Below are 23,798 nucleotides of genomic sequence, written 5' to 3'. Positions count from 1 at the left end.
TTTTCTGTGTCTCTTTGACAGCTTAGATTTTCCAAAGGACGATATGTTCTAAAAAAGTTCAGTAATTAAAGTCATATAGCCAAAAAAAAAACATTCTAAAAATCTATCTTTAACGTTAAAAACAGGCTTAATCCTCTATAATGTGGTCCTGACATGTTTTTTTGAAGAATATATTTATTATGAAATCCTCAGTAATAAAGGTAGAATGATCTAAAATAAATATCTTAATATTATGAGCAATAACAAAGATAAAATGTAAATATCTAACGTTGAAAGTAGGTTTATCATCATTGTACTATGTGGCTTCGACAGTTAAGCTGTTCTGGGCGGGCCTGGTGTTACGTCACCGTGGCCGTGTCCAATCACCGAACTCCGCGCTGCTTGCTCACAGGTCAGAGGTTGGTGATGGAGCTGAAAATGGCGGCGGACGGACTACGTTGTGAGATCCGCGTAAACTGATTGATCAGGGGGCTTTTACCGAGGATTTCCCCGGGCCGTTCAGCATACTCTAACGGTCATCTTAGAGACTGGGAACACGGTCTGTCATGGCGCTGCTCTACGGGCTCTTATGGCGCCTTCTGCTCTTCCTGCTCCACGTCAACAGAGCGCTGCTCTCCTGGCTCCGTGTCCGTCTCAGGAGCGTCCAGGGCCGGCTTTGGGAGCGAGCGATAGCCGCTCTCCTGCTGCCGCTGGCCTTAGCCGGGTTCCAGGACCCGCAGAAAAAGTTAACCCAGGCTAACCCCGATGCTAACGGTAACCCTGTGACCGGGAGCAGGACCGCGGGTCGCCGGGCTCGGTGGCTGTCAGACGGCAGGTCTCTGGAGAAGCTGCCGGTGCACATTGGCCTCCTGGTGGCCGAAGAAGAGCTGAGCTACACGGACACAGCCAACCTGGTGGTGTGGTGTATGGCCGTGGGGATCTCCTATGTCAGCGTCTACGACCAGCACGGTAACTTTTGACACCGTAACACCAGTGTTATGTCTGAGTATGGGCTGATGAGTAACAGATGAAACATTTCCTTTGACATTTTCAGTTTCATAAAGGGTGAAATATTTATTTAGAAAAATGATAAATTACAGATGTACCAGCTGAAGTTCTTGTTTTAAATTTATCTGATACTGTACCGGATATCAGTCTCTATCAGTAATACTAATGGCTCATTTGTTAGGATCATATAAACATAGATAATCGACCATCCAGAGGAGAGAAAAGTAAAACAAACTTCAAACGGTTTGAGAACTACATACACCAATTTTAAAAACGTTGGGACGCTGTCGAATGTAAATGAAACAATGACTGTCAAATCTAATTAACCCATGTTTTATTCTCAATAGAGTATAAACAACATATCAGATGTTAAACTGAGACATTTTACCATTTCATAGAAAATATTAGCTCCCTTTGAATTGGATAGCAGCAACACATCTCAAAAAAGTAGGGACAGGGTCTTGTGTACAATTGTGTAGCATGCCCTCTTCTTTTAATAACAGACCAGCTGATGGGGGAGGAATGTTGTCCCATTCTTGTTTGATGTAGGATTCTTTTAGGCCAGTTCAGGACCTGGACTCTTCTCCTGTGAAGCCATGCTGTTGTGATGGATGTGGTATGTGGTTTAGCATCGTCTCGCTGAAATAGTCAAGGTCTTCCCTGACGGAGACGTTGTCTGGATGGGAGCATATGTTGCCCCAAAACCTCTCTCTACTTTTCAGAATCGATAGTCCCTTTCCAGATGTTAGAGCTGACCATGCCATAGGCACTAATGCAACCCCATACCATCAGAACTGAGCCAGGAGAACAAGCTGGATGCTCCCTCTCCTCTTAAGGACACAGGACACAGAGTCTGTGGTTTCCTCTGACCACAGAACAGTTTTCCATGTTTCCTCAGTCCATGCTGGTCCAGAGAAGATGGCAGAATTTCTGGTTCCTGTTCCTGCTGATCCAGATTTAACTGTCATTGGTGGATGGCACGGCCAACTGTGTTGACAGATGATGATTTCTGGAAGTGTTCCTGAGCCCATGCAGGGATTTCAGTCCAGAATCATGCCTGTTTTTAATGCAGTGGCCCCTGAGGGCCCCTCCAGCCTTGCCCCTTGCTCTCAGAGATTTCTCCAGATTCTCTGAATCTGTTGATGATGTTATGGACTGTAGATGGTGGAGATTCAAAGTCTTCACTATTTTACATTGAGGAACATTTTTCTGAAATTGCTCCACAAATTTTCAATTCAGTTTTTCACAGATTGGTGAACATCTGCCCATCTTTACTTCTGAGAGACCCTGCCTCTCTAAAAGGCTGCTTTTATACCCAGTCATGTGACTGACCTGTTGATAATTGACCTCATTAGCTGAAAATGCTCCTCCAGCTGTTTTTCATTAGTACCACTTACTTTTCCAGCCTTTTGTGGCCCTGTCCCTACTTTTCTGAGATGTGTTGCTGCCATCAAATTCGAAGTGAGCTAGTATGTTTCCTGAAATGGTAAATTGTCTAACATCTGACATGTTATTTCTGTTGTGTTGTGAATCAAATATGGGTTTATGAGATTTGACAGACCCAGCTTTTTTGGAATTGGGGATGTAATGCATCTCTGAGACGTGATTTTCAGTCAGGGTTCCTCGCTCTAGTCTGTCTGGTGTGATAGATAAATGGAGAGAGATGGATGTAAATGTTGGAATAAACTCCTGAAGTCGTAGAATAATGAAGGTCACATGGTTCCTCAGTGTGGATGTTCTAGTTGAGGAGATTCTGGATTACAGTGAGGTTATTCCTGGTTGAATAAACTTGAATAAATAGTTAGTTTAATAAGTCAATTCTGCCCTTTGATGCTCTCCCAAGTCTTTGGAGCTGGCAGGTTTTCCTCTAAACTGTCTAATACTCTTATTTTAGCTTCAATATTCTGGCTTTTCTGATGCTATAATCTTAAATTAGGATAAAAGTCTCCTGATCATGAACGTGGCCCTGTGCTCCTGCTGTCTGGTTTATTTCAGTGCAGTCATGTGACATCTGAGGGTGGATTCATCCGTTCCACGTTATGTGTCTGCAGTTTTACACTGAAGTGTCTGAGAGGGCAGACGGGACTTGGTGAGCCTGTTTCACTGCTGAAAGTCTTGTTTTAAATGAATTATGGGTAGGATACAGCACCCAGAGGGGTTTATTTGAGCCTCAGTGAAGGGCTGAACACCTAACACAGGGCTGGCACAGTGACAGGAATTTAAACCGTGATATTATTTCAGTAAAAATCTAACAATAATGAAACCTCTCATACTGTAGCCACAAAAATAGAAGCTCTAGGCTCCCTGTTTCAGGTAAATTGTCCCTAAAGTTCAGTGTCAGTTGTGTAAAAGTGTGGGCAATATGAGACTCCTGCACTTTCTGATAACCAAACAGGAAATGAAGCGATATTTGGTGGCTGGGATGTAGAAATGGGCGGTAATGTGGTAATACCATATACCAGGGTAACCTTTAAGTGGTCTCACCTGGCAAACTAATGATCACAGGTGTCTGAGATTGATTTCAATGATCCTGAGATACCCCCACACAGAAATACCCGCTTGGACAGCAGGGTCTCTCTCTGTGTGGTGACAGTTATGCCTCCCTTTTTTCCACAGCAGTTCAAAATAAACAGGCCAAAGGTCTTTTCAGGTGGAATCATCCAGAGAGATGGTTATTTTTCATCCCTGAATCTTTCTCCTTAGAGACTCCTGGCTTCCCCTCTGGTTCAGCAATGCTGAGTTTGCCAAAGAGGCTAGTCAGATGCAGGAGCTCAGGATCTGGGTCTTCTTGACGCCGACGTTCCCTTCTGTGAAGTATGTACTCTGTGAAGGCCTGGAGATCCTCTGAGAGCTCTCCTTTTCCTTGAAGCGGAGCGGTGAGCTCAAAGCTCAGCTCCTCCAGCTTCCTCACATAGAAGCACTCCTTCTCTCGGTACCCATTCTGCAGGTCCTTCATTTCTCTAGCCCTCTTTTGTTGCCTGGCATTGTATTTGGCTTCCAGCTGCTGGAGTTCTCGTGGCTTCTTGACATGAAGTTCTGTCTGGCTCTGTCTTTGCACAGCCTGAAGCTCTGGGCCATTTCTTTGGATGACAGCGCAGACAGCGGGCTGACCTTTGAGCTGTTCTCGCTCTGTGAAGAACTCCTGATCCTTCTGCTGCAGGACACTGTTCTCCTCTTCCAACCTCTGACAGTGGGCGCTGTGTTGAGATTTTAGAGACGTGATGTACGTCTGGAACTGGGCCTCCCTGTCAGTATGGTACTCGGTTTGCTGTTCAAGCTCACGCTGAAGGATCTCCACCAGGTGTCTGGCTTTCTGGAGATCTGCCTTGTCCTCTTTGCGCTCCTTTTCCATCCTCTGTCTTAAAGTGTCCTGCTCTGCAACCTCGTCCTGTAATTTCTTGGACTGCGTTTTGAGAGTTTGCACTTCTCTTTGATGCTGGAGCCTCAGCTCCTCGAGAGCTCTCTTGGTTTTCTCCAGCTCCTCACTGAGAGCTTTATTTTTCTCCTGTTCTTTCTGGAGCTCAGCTGAGGCCTCGTTGACGCCGTCTGTCTGGTCAACCTCCATTTCCATTATCTTGTTTCCCCGAGAACGAGCAAAGGTTTTCCTCTGCTTTTCTTTCTGCTCTCTCCACTGATCCTTAATAAAGGGTTTTGGCACTTTCTGCAGCCCTTTCTTCCGCTCTCTGTTGATCGCCACATCACCCCAATTTTTCTTGGCAGCTTTTGCCTTGACCTGACATAAGGGCTTCATGTTCAACTTTGGGTTCTTGCTTTGCTCCTTTGCACTCGTGGTTGATTTAGCCAAGCTCTTTATCAGCTGATAAAACAAAATGTGATGAAATGAAATCACAAAATTCAGCAGATAAGGTCAGAACTTGTCTCTGTCTCACAGTGTTCACACATCTGATCTCTCTGTACATCAAAGCTCTTAAAGGCATAGAATTTCCATTGATGACGTCATAGTAACATTCCAATTCTGTAGCCCCGCCCCCCTTGGTTACTGTTGATGTGATGTCCTTATATGGAAGTAAATCAGTGCCATCTGAGTTTGAATTTGAATTTCTAAAACTGAATTTTTTTAGCGTTAAAATTTGATTTTGAATTTGAAAAAACATCAAATTAGCACCAAATTTTCTTTGCCACTGAATTTGCGAAAATGCGAAAAATAAATTCAGTGTAAAAAATTCAGTGTCTCAAAAAATTCAGTTTTTAAAAATTCAACATCGAAAAAAATTCAGTGTCAAAAAAATTCAACTTCAGCATCAAAAGAGACCGAGTAAACCAGGGAGAAGCAATCGATCCCTGTCTCAATTGATCTAATGTCCAGCCAATCAGGTTATGCTCCCTCCGTCATGTGACCAGGGCTCTCAGAGTGTGACACACGCATTTTAACCTTCTCTCACTCTCACCTGCCACACCTGATATTTCTCAAGCATGAAAATTAATCTTTGGTTGATTTAATAGAAAGGAGAACTGATGAATCCATGGCTACAGCATCCTCTCCTCCAGGCTTTCAGTGAAACAAATAAAGCCTTCTCTTTGACTGTACTCTGGTTAAACCAAGCTCTGATAAAGCTGTCTCTGTGTCAGGAATCTTCCAGAAGAATAACTCCCGGGTGTTGGAGGAGATCGCGAGGCAGCAACAGGATCTGCTGGGTGTAGACGGCTCCAAGTACAGCGTGGAGTTCCTGAGTAACGGCATCGACAAACAGCACCATAACGGTAAGGAAGGTTTACAGAACCGTTCCTGCTCTCAGCTTTAACCACTGACAAAAGGAAAACAAGGGTTCACTGTACGTCTGAGAGGTCAGGGTCCTGAGCTGGACTCTACCAGGTTTGTTTGGGGACATGAGCAAGGGTGTCAGCTGAGGACGTTTGGTTAAAACCCCCACCTTCTCTAAAAAAAAAACAAATCCGACTCTGTTTGAGCTCCAGTGTTTGTCTAAATGTTCAGTGTCCTCTGTTTACAGTGATACTTGCAACGATCCCCAGGAGGATCCCACAGGTCCTGGAACAGTCCTCAGATCTTTACATTTAAGGCAGGCTCTGCTCTCTGTTGGAGCAGCTGAGCCGGTCCGTCCAGACCAACTCGCCCCTGCAGGATTTCCCTCCTAGTTTAATACCTCATCATCTTTCCGCTCTCACATGGAAACAAGGACACCCATAAGGGCTCTGGGTTTTTCAGGGTCCAGTCTCTGGGTTAATCAGGGGCCCAGTCTCTGGGTTTATCAGGGTCCAGTCTCTGGGTTTATCAGGGTCCAGTCTCTGGGTTTATCAGGGTCCAGTCTCTGGGTTTATCAGGGCCATTCTCTGGGTTTATCAGGGCGTTTCTCTGGGTTTATCAGGGTCCAGTCTCTGGGTTTATCAGGGTCCATTCTCTGGGTTTTTCAGGGTCCAGTCTCTGGGTTTATCAGGGTCCAGTCTCTGGGTTTATCAGGGGCCCATTCTCAGGGTTTATCAGGGCCATTCTCTGGGTTTATCAGGGTCCAGTCTCTGGGTTTATCAGGGTCCATTCTCTGGGTTTATCAGGGTCCGGTCTCTGGGTTTATCTGGGTCCATTCTCTGGGTTTTTCAGGGTCCAGTCTCTGAGTTTATCAGGGTCCAGTCTCTGGGTTTATCAGGGGCCCATTCTCTGGGTTTATCAGGGTCCGTTCTCTGGGTTTTTCAGGGGCCCATTCTCTGGGTTTATCAAGGCCATTCTCTGAGTTTATCAGGGTCTAGTCTCTGGGTTTATCAGGGTCTAGTCTCTGGGTTTATCTGGGCCTTTCTCTGGGTTTATCAGGGTCTAGTTTCTGGGTTTATCTGGGCCTTTCTCTGGGTTTATCAGGGTCCAGTCTCTTGGTTTATCAGGGTCCAGTCTCTGGGTTTATCAGGGTCCAGTCTCTGGGTTTATCAGGGTCCAGTCTCTGGGTTTATCAGGGCCATTCTCTGGGTTTATCAGGGCGTTTCTCTGGGTTTATCAGGGTCCAGTCTCTGGGTTTATCAGGGTCCATTCTCTGGGTTTTTCAGGGTCCATTCTCTGGGTTTATCAGGGTCCAGTCTCTGGGTTTATCAGGGTCCAGTCTCTGGGTTTATCAGGTTCCAGTCTCTGGGTTTATCAGGGCCATTCTCTGGGTTTATCAGGGCGTTTCTCTGGGTTTATCAGGGTCTAGTCTCTGGGTTTATCTGGGCCTTTCTCTGGGTTTATCAGGGTCCAGTCTCTGGGTTTATCAGGGTCCAGTCTCTGGGTTTATCAGGGTCCAGTCTCTGGGTTTATCAGGGTCCAGTCTCTGGGTTTATCAGGGCCATTCTCTGGGTTTATCAGGGCGTTTCTCTGGGTTTATCAGGGTCCAGTCTCTGGGTTTATCAGGGTCCATTCTCTGGGTTTTTCAGGGTCCATTCTCTGGGTTTATCAGGGTCCAGTCTCTGGGTTTATCAGGGGCCCATTCTCAGGGTTTATCAGGGCCATTCTCTGGGTTTATCAGGGTCCAGTCTCTGGGTTTATCAGGGTCCATTCTCTGGGTTTATCAGGGTCAATTCTCTGGGTTTATCAGGGTCCAGTCTCTGAGTTTATCTGGGTCCAGTCTCTGAGTTTATCAGGGTCCAGTCTCTGGGTTTATCAGGGGCCCATTCTCTGGGTTTATCAGGGTCCGTTCTCTGGGTTTTTCAGGGGCCCATTCTCTGGGTTTATCAAGGCCATTCTCTGAGTTTATCAGGGTCTAGTCTCTGGGTTTATCAGGGTCTAGTCTCTGGGTTTATCTGGGCCTTTCTCTGGGTTTATCAGGGTCTAGTTTCTGGGTTTATCTGGGCCTTTCTCTGGGTTTATCAGGGTCCAGTCTCTTGGTTTATCAGGGGCCAGTCTCTGGGTTTATCAGGGCCATTCTCTGGGTTTATCAGGGTCCAGTCTCTGGGTTTATCAGGGTCCAGTCTCTGGGTTTATCAGGGTCCATTCTCTGGGTTTATCAGGGTCCAGTCTCTGGGTTTATCAGGGTCCAGTCTCTGGGTTTATCAGGGTCCAGTCTCTGGGTTTATCAGGTTCCAGTCTCTGGGTTTATCAGGGCCATTCTCTGGGTTTATCAGGGCGTTTCTCTGGGTTTATCAGGGTCTAGTCTCTGGGTTTATCTGGGCCTTTCTCTGGGTTTATCAGGGTCCAGTCTCTGGGTTTATCAGGGTCCAGTCTCTGGGTTTATCAGGGTCCAGTCTCTGGGTTTATCAGGGTCCAGTCTCTGGGTTTATCAGGGTCCAGTCTCTGGGTTTATCAGGGCCATTCTCTGGGTTTATCAGGGCGTTTCTCTGGGTTTATCAGGGTCCAGTCTCTGGGTTTATCAGGGTCCATTCTCTGGGTTTTTCAGGGTCCATTCTCTGGGTTTATCAGGGTCCAGTCTCTGGGTTTATCAGGGGCCCATTCTCAGGGTTTATCAGGGCCATTCTCTGGGTTTATCAGGGTCCAGTCTCGGGGTTTATCAGGGTCCATTCTCTGGGTTTATCAGGGTCCAGTCTCTGGGTTTATCAGGGTCCATTCTCTGGGTTTATCAGGGTCCATTCTCTGGGTTTATCAGGGTCCAGTCTCTGGGTTTATCAGGGTCCATTCTCTGGGTTTATCAGGGTCCATTCTCTGGGTTTTTCAGGGTCCAGTCTCTGGGTTTATCAGGGTCCAGTCTCTGGGTTTATCTGGGGCCCATTCTCAGGGTTTATCAGGGCCATTCTCTGGGTTTATCAGGGTCCAGTCTCTGAGTTTATCAGGGTCCATTCTCTGGGTTTATCAGGGCGTTTCTCTGGGTTTATCAGGGTCCATTCTCTGGGTTTTTCAGGGTCCAGTCTCTGAGTTTATCAGGTTCCAGTCTCTGGGTTTATCAGGGGCCCATTCTCTGGGTTTATCAGGGTCCGTTCTCTGGGTTTTTCAGGGGCTCATTCTCAGGGTTTATCAGGGCCATTCTCTGGGTTTATCAGGGTCCAGTCTCTGGGTTTATCAGGGGCCAGTCTCTGGGTTTATCAGGGCCATTCTCTGGGTTTATCAGGGCGTTTCTCTGGGTTTATCAGGGTCCAGTCTCTGGGTTTATCAGGGTCCAGTCTCTGGGTTTATCAGGGTCCAGTCTCTGGGTTTATCAGGGCGTTTCTCTGGGTTTATCAGGGTCCTGTCTCTGGGTTTATCAGGGTCCATTCTCTGGGTTTTTCAGGGTCCAGTCTCTGGGTTTATCAGGGTCCAGTCTCTGGGTTTATCAGGGGCCCATTCTCAGGGTTTATCAGGGCCATTCTCTGGGTTTATCAGGGTCCAGTCTCTGGGTTTATCAGGGTCCATTCTCTGGGTTTATCAGGGTCCGGTCTCTGGGTTTATCTGGGTCCATTCTCTGGGTTTTTTCAGGGTCCAGTCTCTGAGTTTATCAGGGTCCAGTCTCTGGGTTTATCAGGGGCCCATTCTCTGGGTTTATCAGGGTCCGTTCTCTGGGTTTTTCAGGGGCCCATTCTCAGGGTTTATCAAGGCCATTCTCTGAGTTTATCAGGGTACAGTGTCTGGGTTTATCAGGGTCTAGTCTCTGGGTTTATCTGGGCCTTTCTCTGGGTTTATCAGGGTCTAGTCTCTGGGTTTATCTGGGCCTTTCTCTGGGTTTATCAGGGTCCAGTCTCTGGGTTTATCAGGGTCCAGTCTCTGGGTTTATCAGGGTCCAGTCTCTGGGTTTATCAGGGTCCAGTCTCTGGGTTTATCAGGGGCCCATTCTCTGGGATTATCAGGGCGTTTCTCCGGGTTTATCAGGGTCCAGTCTCTGGGTTTATCAGGGTCCATTCTCTGGGTTTTTCAGGGTCCATTCTCTGGGTTTATCAGGGTCCAGTCTCTGGGTTTATCAGGGGCCCATTCTCAGGGTTTATCAGGGCCATTCTCTGGGTTTATCAGGGTCCAGTCTCTGGGTTTATCAGGGTCCATTCTCTGGGTTTATCAGGGGCAATTCTCTGGGTTTATCAGTGTCCAGTCTCTGAGTTTATCTGGGTCCAGTCTCTGGGTTTATCAGGGCGTTTCTCTGGGTTTATCAGGGTCCAGTCTCTGGATTTATCAGGGTCCAGTCTCTGGGTTTATCAGGGTCCAGTCTCTGGGTTTATCAGGGTCCATTCTCTGGGTTTATCAGGGTCCAGTCTCTGGGTTTATCAGGGTCCAGTCTCTGGGTTTATCAGGGTCCAGTCTCTGGGTTTATCAGGGGCCCATTCTCAGGGTTTATCAGGGCCATTCTCTGGGTTTATCAGGGTCCAGTCTCTGGGTTTATCAGGGTCCATTCTCTGGGTTTATCAGGGTCCATTCTCTGGGTTTATCAGGGTCCATTCTCTGGGTTTTTCAGGGTCCAGTCTCTGAGTTTTTCAGGTTCCAGTCTCTGGGTTTATCAGGGGCCCATTCTCTGGGTTTATCAGGGTCCGTTCTCTGGGTTTTTCAGGGGCTCATTCTCAGGGTTTATCAGGGCCATTCTCTGGGTTTATCAGGGTCCAGTCTCTGGGTTTATCAGGGGCCAGTCTCTGGGTTTATCAGGGCCATTCTCTGGGTTTATCAGGGCGTTTCTCTGGGTTTATCAGGGTCCAGTCTCTGGGTTTATCAGGGTCCAGTCTCTGGGTTTATCAGGGTCCATTCTCTGGGTTTATCAGGGTCCAGTCTCTGGGTTTATCAGGGTCCAGTCTCTGGGTTTATCAGGGTCCAGTCTCTGGATTTATCAGGGGCCCATTCTCTGGGTTTATCAGGGTCCATTCTCTGGGTTTATCAGGGTCCAGTCTCTGGGTTTATCAGGGTCCAGTTTCTGGGTTTATCAGGGACCAGTCTCTGGGTTTATCAGGGTCCATTCTCTGGGTTTATCAGGGTCCAGTCTCTGGGATTTTCAGGGTCCATTCTCTGGATTTATCAGGGTCCAGTCTCTGGGTTTATCAGGGTCCAGTCTCTGGGTTTATCAGGGTCCAGTCTCTGGGTTTATCAGGGTCCAGTCTCTGGGTTTATCAGGGTCCATTCTCTGGGTTTATCAGGGTCCAGTCTCTGGGTTTATCAGGGTCCATTATCTGGGTTTTTCAGGGTCCATTCTCTGGGTTTATCAGGGTCCAGTCTCTGGGTTTATCAGGGGCCCATTCTCAGGGTTTATCAGGGCCATTCTCTGGGTTTATCAGGGTCCAGTCTCTGGGTTTATCAGGGTCCATTCTCTGGGTTTTTCAGGGTCCAGTCTCTGAGTTTGTCAGGGTCCAGTCTCTGGGTTTATCAGGGCCATTCTCTGGGTTTATCAGGGCGTTTCTCTGGGTTTATCAGGGTCCAGTCTCTGGGTTTATCAGGGTCCAGTCTCTGGGTTTATCAGGGTCCAGTCTCTGGGTTTATCAGGGCCATTCTCTGGGTTTATCAGGGCGTTTCTCTGGGTTTATCAGGGTCCAGTCTCTGGGTTTATCAGGGTCCATTCTCTGGGTTTTTCAGGGTCCCGTCTCTGGGTTTATCAGGGTCCAGTCTCTGGGTTTATCAGGGGCCCATTCTCAGGGTTTATCAGGGCGTTTCTCTTGGTTTATCAGGGTCCAGTCTCTGGGTTTATCAGGGTCCATTCTCTGGGTTTATCAGGGTCCATTCTCTGGGTTTTTCAGGGTCCATTCTCTGGGTTTTTCAGGGTCCAGTCTCTGAGTTTATCAGGGTCCAGTCTCTGGGTTTATCACTGGCCCATTCTCTGGGTTTATCAGGGTCCGTTCTCTGGGTTTTTCAGGGGCCCATTCTCAGGGTTTATCAGGGCCATTCTCGTGGTTTATCAGGGTCCAGTCTCTGGGTTTATCAGGGTCCAGTCTCTGGGTTTATCAGGGCCATTCTCTGGGTTTATCAGGGCGTTTCTCTGGGTTTATCAGGGTCCAGTCTCTGGGTTTATCAGGGTCCAGTCTCTGGGTTTATCAGGGTCCATTCTCTGGGTTTATCAGGGTCCAGTCTCTGGGTTTATCAGGGTCCAGTCTCTGGGTTTATCAGGGTCCAGTCTCTGGGTTTATCTGGGTCCATTCTCTAGATTTATCAGGGGCCCATTCTCTGGGTTTATCAGGGTCCCGTCTCTGGGTTTATCAGGGTCCAGTCTCTGGGTTTATCAGGGTCCAGTCTCTGGGTTTATCAGGGTCCATTCTCTGGGTTTATCAGGGTCCAGTCTCTGGGTTTATCAGGGTCCAGTCTCTGGGTTTATCAGGGTCCAGTCTCTGGGTTTATCAGGGTCCAGTCTCTGGGTTTATCAGGGTCCATTCTCTGGGTTTATCAGGGTCCAGTCTCTGGGTTTATCAGGGTCCAGTCTCTGGGTTTATCAGGGTCCATTCTCTGGGTTTATCAGGGTCCAGTCTCTGGGTTTATCAGGGTCCAGTCTCTGGGTTTATCAGGGTCCAGTCTCTGGGTTTATCAGGGGCCCTGTTCTTTGTGGGCTCGCCTGGGTTGGGGTCAGAGGAGGAGGAAACTCTGTCTTCTCATGGCTGCTCCAGGCTGAAATAGGACCATTTATCACTTTTCTCTGGTTCTCCTCAGTGTGACAGGATGTAAGAACAGTAGATACAGGTTTGTCTGAAGCTTCATATCGTGCGGTGGTGTTGAAAACTTTGACAGATCAGCTGTAAACCCACAGAAATAGGATCCTCTGCTGTCATAATGAGCTGACTAGTCTGGTTGGTCAGATTAGTGACGTGATGCCTGTGGCCTGGTCACTGCTGACCAGATTATCTCATTCACAGATTATAACCCCAGATCTCTGAGGGACCACGCTGCAGGATGTCCTCTGTACACACAGCATGAAGGAGCACTATAGTATCTGAACACCCAGCTCAGGTGCTAATGTGAGGTGGAAACGGGGCCATTATCTACAGGCTGAGTGTCTCTATGAATGGACAGGAGGAGTCCAGGTTACATTCCTCTGTGGGGGGTGTTGGAAACAAAAGACAGAAACTGACGTAACGGGTCAGACGTTCCTCAGGTTTCTGCTCTACATGGTTAAAACAATGAAAACCTGAAGGAGTTTATCAGCAAACATAACGCTCTAATGGCCCCTTCTAGAAAACAGGAACTCTAAAGAGTAATCCTGAAGCTTTAAATGTGTTTGGACCTAAAGCTGGGGGGGGTCAAATTCAAGGCCTGGGGGCCAAATCCGGCCCGTGGTGCAGTTATACCCGGCCCACCAGGTCATATGGTATTTTTATTAGAACTGTCCCACCAGTATGAGGTCTGCAGATTTCCTCCAGTATAAAATTGTAAACTTAACATTGATGATTTATAATATCCTTGTTGAGTCATAAAAATTAGATAAAAAGTCAGGAACGTGGGGAAGAAATTAGTGTTTTCTCTATATTTACAATTTTGCATCCCACAGTTATGACCAAAAGGTATGGTTTTGACTTTTATTTCATATTTTAACCTTAACATCTCCTAATGTTGACTTTTTAATCTGATATTTTTACCTTTTAGATGAATAATTTGAAGTTTTTTGACTTTTATTTCATGTTTTGATCTTTTTCAGCTCCTAACTTTAACTTTTTATCTAATTTTTTAACCTTGAAAATCATGATTTTGACTTTTGTCTCAGTTTTTAAATTAATGGTTTCAGTATTCTTTTTCATATTTTGCCTTTTAAAAACATTATTTTGACTTTAAATGTTTTTTTATTTTCAAACTTATAAGTTTGACTTTTTATCTCAGATTTTGAGTTTTTAACTTGTCATGTTCAACTTTTTTTTTTTTTTGTAAAATCACCAGATCAGTGATTTTTCACAGCCTTAGACTGGCAGGGCTCTAGTCCTGCTGGTCTGACTCACCATGACTGCTCCACCCCGGAGGATTTTAGTTCTGGAGTTTTTTTTTCCTGTTTTTTCTTGTTTCAGTCACAAAAATAGAAAAACAAAAAAGAAAATTCCCAAAATTCACCTGACTTTTGTTTGATCAGTGCTGTTATTTTATTTTCTTGTTTTAGTTAAGGTCTTGAGGAAAAGAACATCATGTATAGGTAGACATTTCAAAATAAAAGCCTCCATGTCAAAATAAAAGCCCAATAGCCATCCGTTGTGTTGACAGTATAACAGGCCTGTTTTCTCCAGTGGATTATAAAGATTGTAAATGGTAAATGAAGTGAATGGGTACGTGTATTCGTACCATACTGATTCGGTACGAGCCTCTCAGTACAGTAGAGACGTGTACCAAATGGATACACGTTGAACGAAGCTCATACACGGACGGATAACCAGAGAACAACTCACTGTCACACTGTCCTAACAACCACGGCAAACGACATCAACAGCCTGAATATTCCCAGATTAAAGTGTCCTGTTTAGGAACACTTTGTTTCCCAGTCAAATACAACATTGGACAACAGTGTTAATTCGTCAACTAAAACTATGACTAAACTATTCATTGAAAGCCTTTTTTTCCATGACAAAACCTAGACTGAAACTAACAAAAATAGATCTGTGATGACTAAAACTGACAAAAACTAAGTTTAGTTTTCATCAAGAGGCCTAAAACTAGACTTAAATGTAATTTAGTGTTCGTCTGACATTCAAAATCTGTGATATTTCTCTACTGTGAGTAAATCTCTCAAAATGCAATGCATCTGTAGCTGTTCTGCCTCTCAGCTGTAGAAAGCAGGGACCCGGGTTTGACAGGGTGCAGAGAACACACTACCATGATTTGGTACCAGATTTAGGCAAGAAAATAAATGCTTGGACTAAACGTAAAGACTAAAATGTGAGGACTTTTATGGACTAAAACAAGACTAAAACTAAAAAGGACAGAAATGACTAAAATGTGGCTAAATCTAAAATGCATTTCTTTTAAAGACTGAAACTAAGACTAAAATTAGAAATAGCTGCCAAAATTAACACTGGTGGACAAAGACAACAACAGTAACGCTGACATTATTCAGCAGCAGTGTCGCTGACAGCACGTCGCCCAGCGGACCAATCAAAGCATTTGAAAAGGCTCCACTCAAACATGAACATCACTGTAACGAGGAGGAACAACAAAAAGTCTCACCAGCCGGTTGTGATAATTTAAGATCTTTTCATTCAAACAGTGGTGCTCTGGTTTTGTGAATCAAACTAATTCTTAATAATACTAATGCGTACTTCAACCATCAGCCTCGGAGGAGAGGGAGAGGAGACTCCATCATGTCTGCAGCTGCATCATAGGTGAAGTTCTCCTCAGATTTCACACGGCTCCAACCTCTTTATCCACCAAGATGGGCTGTAAAAAGTTCTCCCAAACTTTGTAGTAGGTCCCAACCAGTGCTTCCCATACATTCATTTATTTGTGGTGGACCACCACAAATAAATTAGGCCCGCCACTAATAGATTCTGGCGCTGCCTGTTTGCCCTCACTCTGTGAATGTAGCGTGTTGTTAAAATGACTATATCGCAAATTTCCGAGTATAAATTATTTGGAAGTTTTGAGCTGCCAGCGTGCATTTCTAGCTGGAGTTTCACTTCTCCCATTGTCCCTGAATGCACCTCTCACAGCAGAGAGCTGTCTTTCTCTCCACCACCCATTTAGAAAACTCTGCACATGCGCGTTTTTGTATCAGCGGCGAGAGAAGCAAGGGAGTGGAAGGTAAACAGAGCAGCGTGGTGAGTTAGCGGCTAGTTAGATGCCTTTTACGACGGATAATGAGAAACAGCATCATCTTTCTGCAGCGTTGAGCTGTCCAACTTTGAAAAGGAGGAGGTCAAACTCACGCGGTATTCATTAAAATACGCAGCAAGATGACTCCAAGATAACGGCAGCAGTAACACAACACGGCACTAATGACATGAGCCCGGTGTTGTTAAAAAGCCAGGATTTAAAAATCTCATAGACACTTAACCCAGAATAGAGATTTGCCTGGGTGCGAACATTTCGCTGAAAACTCCCTGCCAGAGTCGTACAGGTCAGAGAGAAGACGGCCCAGGAGCAGGCTAATGTGATCCACTTCTCCACAACAACGGAGACTTATCTCAGCCTAACAGCTCAAAACAGCTACAACAGAGAGTTAAAATGTTCCTGCCTCCAGAAGAGCTTTTTCCCCCATGATCACACAGGAGAACTTCTTGAATAAGGTCTAAAGACGCTCTCATGTCATGAACTTGTTAGAAACTGGTCCAGCGTTCATCAGCACAGATCATGGACTAATATAATCACAGCTGTGAGCCTGGATGGAGGACTAGACTGCAGGGTTTTGGCCTCTGGCTGCATACAGGATTGGTCAGTTTTGTGTAGGTTTGCTTCACCCTTAATGAGGAAAAAAAGTCATTTTATAATCAGCAATAGTAAACATAAAACATAAAACATTTCAGGACTGTCCGTACACTGTAAAATACAGAGTATTTCATGATTTATGTATTTTGGATTTATTAGTAAAAGATTGAATGACGTCCTTTTCAAAATAAAACTGCTAAATTTGACTTTATCTTGATTTTACTGTCTGCAAACAGTTTTATTAAAAATCCAATAGAACAGTCTATTTTAATCACCAAACTAGTGCCATTTGGGGCCGAATTAAATACCATAAAATACCAAAAAATAGCCGGGGCGTTTATTTGTCTCAATCCCTGACCAGACCAGGCGTTTATTTGGGACAGGCTTTTAATTCCTTTCTAACAAAAATCTTGCTGAGCAAAAATATGGTAAATTTAATCAAAGTATTTATTTACACCAGTATGAACATCACCTTTACATTTTCAAGACAAGATTACAGTACCATAGTTATACTTTTGTCTTCTTCTGTCAACTCAACACTCTAAACACTTTAAATACTGGTAAGGAACTAAACAAACACGAAGCTGATGACAGACAGTTTTAAGTTAATGTCGTACTTTTATTTTTTGGCTGCACCGCATGGCGCTCCTATCTCTTTTGAGAAAACCAGCAAGGGACGGGGGTGCCCCAGCCAATGAGGAGGCCAGTACTCGCAGCCAATCAGGCTCAGGTCAGAGGGAGCGTTCCTGTTGGCCACTGTAGCTTTTTTTGGAAGGAGGTTGCAGCATCATTAATAATTTAGATATTATTTATTCAGCCTATTATTTTCATACAATTTAATACACTTAAAAAAAAATCTGTTGTTTATTCGCTTTATTTACCGTACCGAAAACGTACCGAACCGTGACTTCAAAACTGAGGTACGTACTGAACTGAAAATTTTCCATACCGTTACACCCCTAAACAGCAGTGATTAGAGCTGCAGGAATTTACTGTAACATTGAAATGTGTTCTAGCTGTTGGTTCAAAGCCATTTAAGACATGATAATGGTAATAAATCATGAATTAGTCAAAGTAAAACAGATTTCTACAAAGAAATAGAAAGAAACATCTAAAGTAAAAGAAGTGATTGCATAAGAAGGGATGAAGCATGGTTTTGGCAGCATCATGCTGTGGGAATGCTTCTCAGCAGCTGACCCTGGAAGGCTTGGAAAGACATGGGTTAAGTGAATCCTGGAGGACGATGTTATGCAAAGACTGCAAAGACAGAAATGATGGTTATTGGGCCAGCTAAACTTAATCCTCTGTTTGATAATTTTGCTTTGTCTTTAGGTGGCTGTGTTATTCATTGTAAAGACAGAGCTAAAAATCTAGCTGTGGTCTTTGATCAAACTCTTTCGTTTGAGTTCCATGTTAAAGAGGTGACCAGAGTGGCCTTTTTCCACCTCAGAAATATTGCCAAGATTAGACCAATTCTATCGATCCAGGATGCTGAGGTCCTTATTCATGCTTTTGTTTCGTCACGTGTAGATTATTGTAATGTCCTTTTGTCAGGTTTGCCAAAGAAGAGCCTTCATGGTCTGCAGATGGTACAGAATGCAGCAGCTCGTGTTCTGACCAGAACGAGTAGATATGAGCATATTACTCCAGTGCTGGCCTCTCTTCACTGGCTACCTGTTCATGTTAGAGCAGACTTTAAGGTGCTGCTGCTAACATATAAAACTGTAAATGGCATTGCCCCTTCTTACCTATCAAATTTGGTAAACCCATATGTCCCTACTCGTGCCTTGCGTTCTCAAGGTACTGGGCTTCTTAGCGTCCCAAAGGTCATAAAAAAGACAGTTGGGGAACGGGCTTTTTCTTTCCATGCACCCACATTATGGAACAGTCTACCTGTTGAAATCAGGCAGGCATCTTCCATCGATGTATTTAAAGCAAAGCTGAAGACACACTTGTTTACTGTTACATATGAGTCTTAAATTGTTTGTTTAACTGATGTCCATTTGTATTGTCTCAGTATGTTTGTATATGTGGATTCTCTGATGTTTTTATCGTCAAGTTGATTTTATCTCTATGTACAGCACTTTGCCTGAAAGCGCTTTATGAATAAATTTATTATTATTATTATTATTCAGTCTGACAGAGAACTATGGCTTAGTGAAAATTTATTTTCCACTAAGACGATGAGCTGAAACATACAGAGAAAGCTACACAGAAATGGATTAAAGACAACAAGGGGAATGTTCTGGAGGTTTACTCCAGCATCAGAGGTCCCAACAGGTTTACTCCAGCATCAGAGGTCCTAACAGGTTTACTCCAGCATCAGAGGTCCTATCAGGTTTACTCCAGCATCAGAGGTCCTAACAGGTTTACTCCAGCATCAGAGGTCCTAACAGGTTTACTCCAGCATCAGAGGTCCCAACAGGTTTACTCCAGCATCAGAGGTCCTAACAGGTTTACTCCAGCATCAGAGGTCCTATCAGGTTTACTCCAGCATCAGAGGTCCTAACAGGTTTACTCCAGCATCAGAGGTCCCAACAGGTTTACTCCAGCATCAGAGGTCCCAACAGGTTTACTCCAGCATCAGAGGTCCCAACAGGTTTACTCCAGCATCAGAGGTCCTATCAGGTTTACTCCAGCATCAGAGGTCCTAACAGGTTTACTCCAGCATCAGAGGTCCCAACAGGTTTACTCCAGCATCAGAGGTCCTAACAGTTTTACTCCAGCATCAGAGGTCCTATCAGGTTTACTCCAGCATCAGAGGTCCTAACAGGTTTACTCCAGCATCAGAGGTCCCAACAGGTTTACTCCAGCATCAGAGGTCCTATTAGGTTTACTCCAGCATCAGAGGTCCTAACAGGTTTACTCCAGCATCAGAGGTCCCAACAGGTTTACTCCAGCATCAGAGGTCCTAACAGTTTTACTCCAGCATCAGATGTCCTATCAGGTTTACTCCAGCATCAGAGGTCCTAACAGGTTTACTCCAGCATCAGAGGTCCTAACAGTTTTACTCCAGCATCAGAGGTCCTAACAGGTTTACTCCAGCATCAGAGGTCCTAACAGGTTTACTCCAGCATCAGAGGTCCTAACAGGTTTACTCCAGCATCAGAGGTCCTAACAGGTTTACTCCAGCATCAGAGGTCCTAACAGGTTTACTCCAGCATCAGAGGTCCTAACAGGTTTACTCCAGCATCAGAGGTCCTAACAGTTTTACTCCAGCATCAGTGGTCCTAACAGGTTTACTCCAGCATCAGAGGTCCTAACAGTTTTACTCCAGCATCAGAGGTCCTAACAGTTTTACTCCAGCATCAGAGGTCCTAACAGGTTAACTCTGGCATCAGTGGTCCTATCAGCATCATTGAAGGATATAGAGTTGATGCTTCATGTGTGGTCTAGTTGAATTGACTGTATCCTGTAAACAGTGGTGACAGACTTTAGGGTGCCTTTTTGCTCCTTAAATCAGGTTTTTTTCAGCCCTTGTAGGAGAGGTTAAAATGTTCTTTAACATGTTCGTATCTTTCTGTCTCTGTAGTGCTATCATGCCGTCCAGCGGTGAAGCTGCTGTGTCCTGATGATGGGAAGCAGAGCATCGTGGCCGCGGCCCAGCAGCTGTGTCGCTCTGTGGAGAACAGAGAGAGGAGCTCTAAAGACATCAGCGTCACTATGTTGGACTCTCTGCTCAGAGGTGAGAGAGGAATACACACAAATCTTACTGTGATATGATTTCAGCACATCAGATGATTATGATTGACCAACACAAACCCAGACCTTTGAAAGGGAAGTCATAAAGTCATGAAGTTATGTCCTGAAAGGCTTGACATTCCCATGGTAAATGCATAGGAACATGGGATAGTAACATGGATGTCCAACGATGGCCTGTCCTCCTTCTAACTTTCTAGATATTTATGCTAACATTATTTATTTGTGTTAAAATATCACAGAGGAACACTGGGATGGGCTTTCTGAGAAAATTTACGGTAACTCTAGGAAAAGAGACCAGGGGATATTGAGACAATCCTGTTTTAGAGGAATAACAGTACTATTTTTTAAAGCTACAGTTCTTGTGGGTCCTGTTGGTCTTTGAAATAACTTTTTTTGTTTTAAATACACACTTAAATTTGGGGAACCTTCCTGTGATGTAGCTGTATAAATGCGTACACATGTTTAAATGTAGAGTGACACTGATGGTTTCTTTCTTTCTTGTTTCAGAGTCAAAGAATGTTCCAGACCCTGAGCTGGTGGTGAAGTTTGGTCCTGTAGACAGCACGCTGGGCTTCCTGCCCTGGCACATCAGACTCACTGAGTTCATGTAAGTCCGTCTGTGTTTCTATGTTTAACGTATCGGAGTGGTCATATATGCCAGTAGCTTCATAATCCATCATCTATTGAATATTTGTAAATTTCTGCACTTTGTACCAGTCATCAAGTCGCAGCAGAGTAAATGACACAGAGTTTTAATACCTGTAAAGAGCTCTGTCAGCACTGCAAAGGTGAGAGAAACCTGAACTGATTATGGGATAAGAGGGCTGAGTCTGACCAAACCCTCTCAGAAACAGAGGAGGATAAGGTCACAGCAGAAACTGAGGTTTAACTGTTTAATCTCAGAATTCTGATTTTGATCTCTGAATTCTGATTTTGATCATAGAACTGTTATCTTTGTTCTCAGAAAGGGGGGCTGTGGCCCTTCAGCATGGCAAGGGGCCACTGTTAGATCTACTGGTATGGGTCCACTGATAAAGGTCCCCTGGTACAAGCCACTGGTACAGGTCCACTGGTAGGGGACCACTGGTATGGGTCCAATGGTACGAGGTCCCTGGCAAAGGTCCACTGGTACAGGTCCAATGGTAGGACACCCCTTGTACAGGCCCACTGGTACAGGTCCACTGATAGAGGACCATTTGTACTGGTCTACTGGTAGGGGACCACTTGTACAGGTCCACTGGTTTGGCTCCAATGGTACTGAGCCCCTGGTACAATTCCACTTGTACGAGGCCCGTGATATGGGTCCAATGGTAGGACACTCCTTGTACAGGCCCACTGGTTGGGGACCACTGGTCGGGGACCACTGGTGCTAGGCTCCTGGTACAGGTTCACTGGGTACAGACTTCGGTACTTTTTTAGGTACTGACCGAATTCTGTTGGCACTACCGAGTACTGATTGACATAAAATCCAATGGTACCATGTTTCGGTACCTAAACGCATCCTTGTGACTGCAAGAGAGTGGAAGAGTTGTCAATTTTCCATGCCGGACATGAACGCAGCATTTCACACACGAGAGTAATGACATCGGTAGCAGCTAACCGAATCAACAAAACAAGCATGGCTGACAGGAAGCGGTCGAAGGTAGCGCTCCACTTTTCAAAATACGATGCTGGTTACGCTGCAGTGTCAGTGACATGAAGCTCAAAGTTTACCGCGGCAAAACTTCCAACCCAGGGAAGCAGTATGATGATTAATGATTGGATTGGCTCCAGCTGATTCCTGCTCATTCGACCCCCTCCCTCTCTCTCTCTCTCTCTCTCTCTCTCTCGTACCGAATCCTCATTTTCAACAGCGTGATTTGCCCGTTTATCATGTGGATATCAACCATGGAAATATAGTAGATAAAGACAGACACTGGATAAAGGCACGGTACGGATCCCCAGTGTGAGTGCATCCTAAAAGTGCTTATTTTCTGCTTATTTTCGTCACAGAATTAAACAATTTGCCACTTTCTATTATTTTTTGGCAGTAAACACAAATAGAACTTAACGGACCCGGTGTGCACAGTTCAGGAGCGTGACATTTTATCATATTAAGGCTCTGTTATGCTTCTGCGCGGACGGCTGCATGACTGATTGATGAGAGAGGAGTTAAGTTGGAAAAAGAACTGCATGAGGAAAGAAGATGTGAAGTCAAGTAGTTTATGGTAGAGAAATTAGTTTGTTTACTTTCATTTGTATTACTTTAGTTGGTAAAATTTTATACCTTTATTTATGTATTTAGTTTTTTCGACTCCATACTCTATTCTTCATTTGTTTTAAATTTATTCGCCCTCCATGGACCCCAACACACATTTTTTCAAGAGGGGAAATTAGAGGAATAGGGGTGCTAGACACTGATAGGGGTCCACTAGTATGGGCCCCCTGGTTGAGTGTGAGTGCAGTCTGACATGAATTTCCAGTAGATGATAGTAGATATATTCTCAGTGTGACCAGCAGGGGGCAGTGTTTGACTCTCAGTGTTTCTCCGCCTGTATTTAGTCTGTCTGTTTCATCATAGTCTCTCTCTCTCTCTCTCTCTCGCTCTCTCCTCAGCTCCCTGCCGTCTCACCATGGCGTCTCCTATGATGACCTGTTCGGGGCACTGCAGAGGTACAGCGCATGTCAGCAGCGGCTGGGACAGTGACCCAAAGGCTGCCTCGTGTGCGGACATGTGTGGACGGTTGTGGCCTTCGCTGGATCCCTGACACACGGACAGACGGACGGACGGGAAACAGCCGAGCTCTGTCTGATAATGAGCTGACATTCCAGCAGCAGACGGAGACACTTGGAGCTCTGTTTGTCCCTCACAGCGTCCCGTTTGTCCCACACGCTCCAGCTGCTATTTCCTGTCCAGGACATTTACTCTCTCATCACAACAAAGGACTCACAGACGGCGCCGTGTTCAGTAAAGACTCACGGACAGTGCCGTGTGCAGATGACGGCTGCTCTGAGCTGGGACAGAGATTGAACCCTGTAAATATGAGGAGGAGACATTTCTGTGGCTCTGTGCTGGTCTCCATGGCCTCTGGCTTCCAGTCATGTGTTCATGTGTTCATGTGTTCATGTGTGGTGTAGCTGCAGACGTCCTGTGAGGCTCAACGAGCTCTGAAATAAACGGATGCACTGTCTCAGTGTCTGTGTGGTTTTACACTCGTTTCAGAGGGTCATCACGAAACCAGAACATTAAACTTTGACATCATTCTAGTAAAAGTGATTATGGCGGTGAAGCTGGGGTCTTTTTCCCTCCATTTTTGCCTAAAAGTCAGCCATAGTTGGCAACTTTTGGAAAAGTGGATGGAACTGGCCAGGAGGGAGTTTTTTTTCCTCAGGTTGTCTTTGTCTAATATCAGCATTACTTTGATGAACTGAAACACTGATCAGAAATCAGGTGGAGGACGTTTTCACAGCACCATGAATCTCAAACCAGGATTAACCCCAGATATCCTGAGTTTGAGATTATTAGCACAGAGGGAAACAGCATGTGTATTCGAGATAACTTAAGCCACATTCAGGAGCCTTTTTAGTACAACCCTAGTTCCAAAAAAGTTGGGTTGTAGTGTAAAATGTAAATAAAAATAGAAATCAGTGATTGTCTGATATCATAAACCCATATTTGATACACAACAGAACACAAACAACGTATCAGGGGTTGAAACTGAGACATTTTACCATTTCAGGAAAGAATTTGATGGCAACAACACATCTCAGAAAAGTATGGACAGGGTAACAGAAGGCTGGAAAGTAAGTGGTACGAAGGAAAAACAGCTGGAGGAGCATTTTCTGTCAACAGGTCATTCACATGCCTGGGTATACAAGGAGCATTTCAGAGAGGCAGAGTCTCTCAGAAGTAGAGAACAGCAGATGGTCACCAATCTGTGGAAAACTGAGTCTAATAATTCTGGACCAATTTCAT

General features: G+C 45.1%; 1 protein-coding gene across 1 annotated transcript; it reads left to right on the top strand.

The window, feature by feature from the left end:
• The first annotated feature begins 404 nt into the window (after positions 1-404).
• On the top strand, positions 405-23,013 carry nus1 (NUS1 dehydrodolichyl diphosphate synthase subunit). The gene is made up of 5 exons (XM_041804525.1): positions 405-948; positions 5,578-5,709; positions 19,674-19,826; positions 20,351-20,450; positions 22,439-23,013. The coding sequence occupies exons 1-5, from the start codon at positions 546-548 to the stop codon at positions 22,527-22,529; spliced, it is 879 nt and encodes a 292-aa protein (XP_041660459.1). The 5' UTR covers positions 405-545; the 3' UTR covers positions 22,530-23,013.
• Positions 23,014-23,798: the final 785 nt, after the last annotated feature.

The sequence above is a fragment of the Cheilinus undulatus genome, linkage group 14 (assembly GCF_018320785.1).
Source record: "Cheilinus undulatus linkage group 14, ASM1832078v1, whole genome shotgun sequence".
NCBI lineage: Eukaryota > Metazoa > Chordata > Actinopteri > Labriformes > Labridae > Cheilinus > Cheilinus undulatus.
Note: the sequence above shows the minus strand (reverse complement) of the source record. Positions and strands in the feature narration are given on the sequence as shown.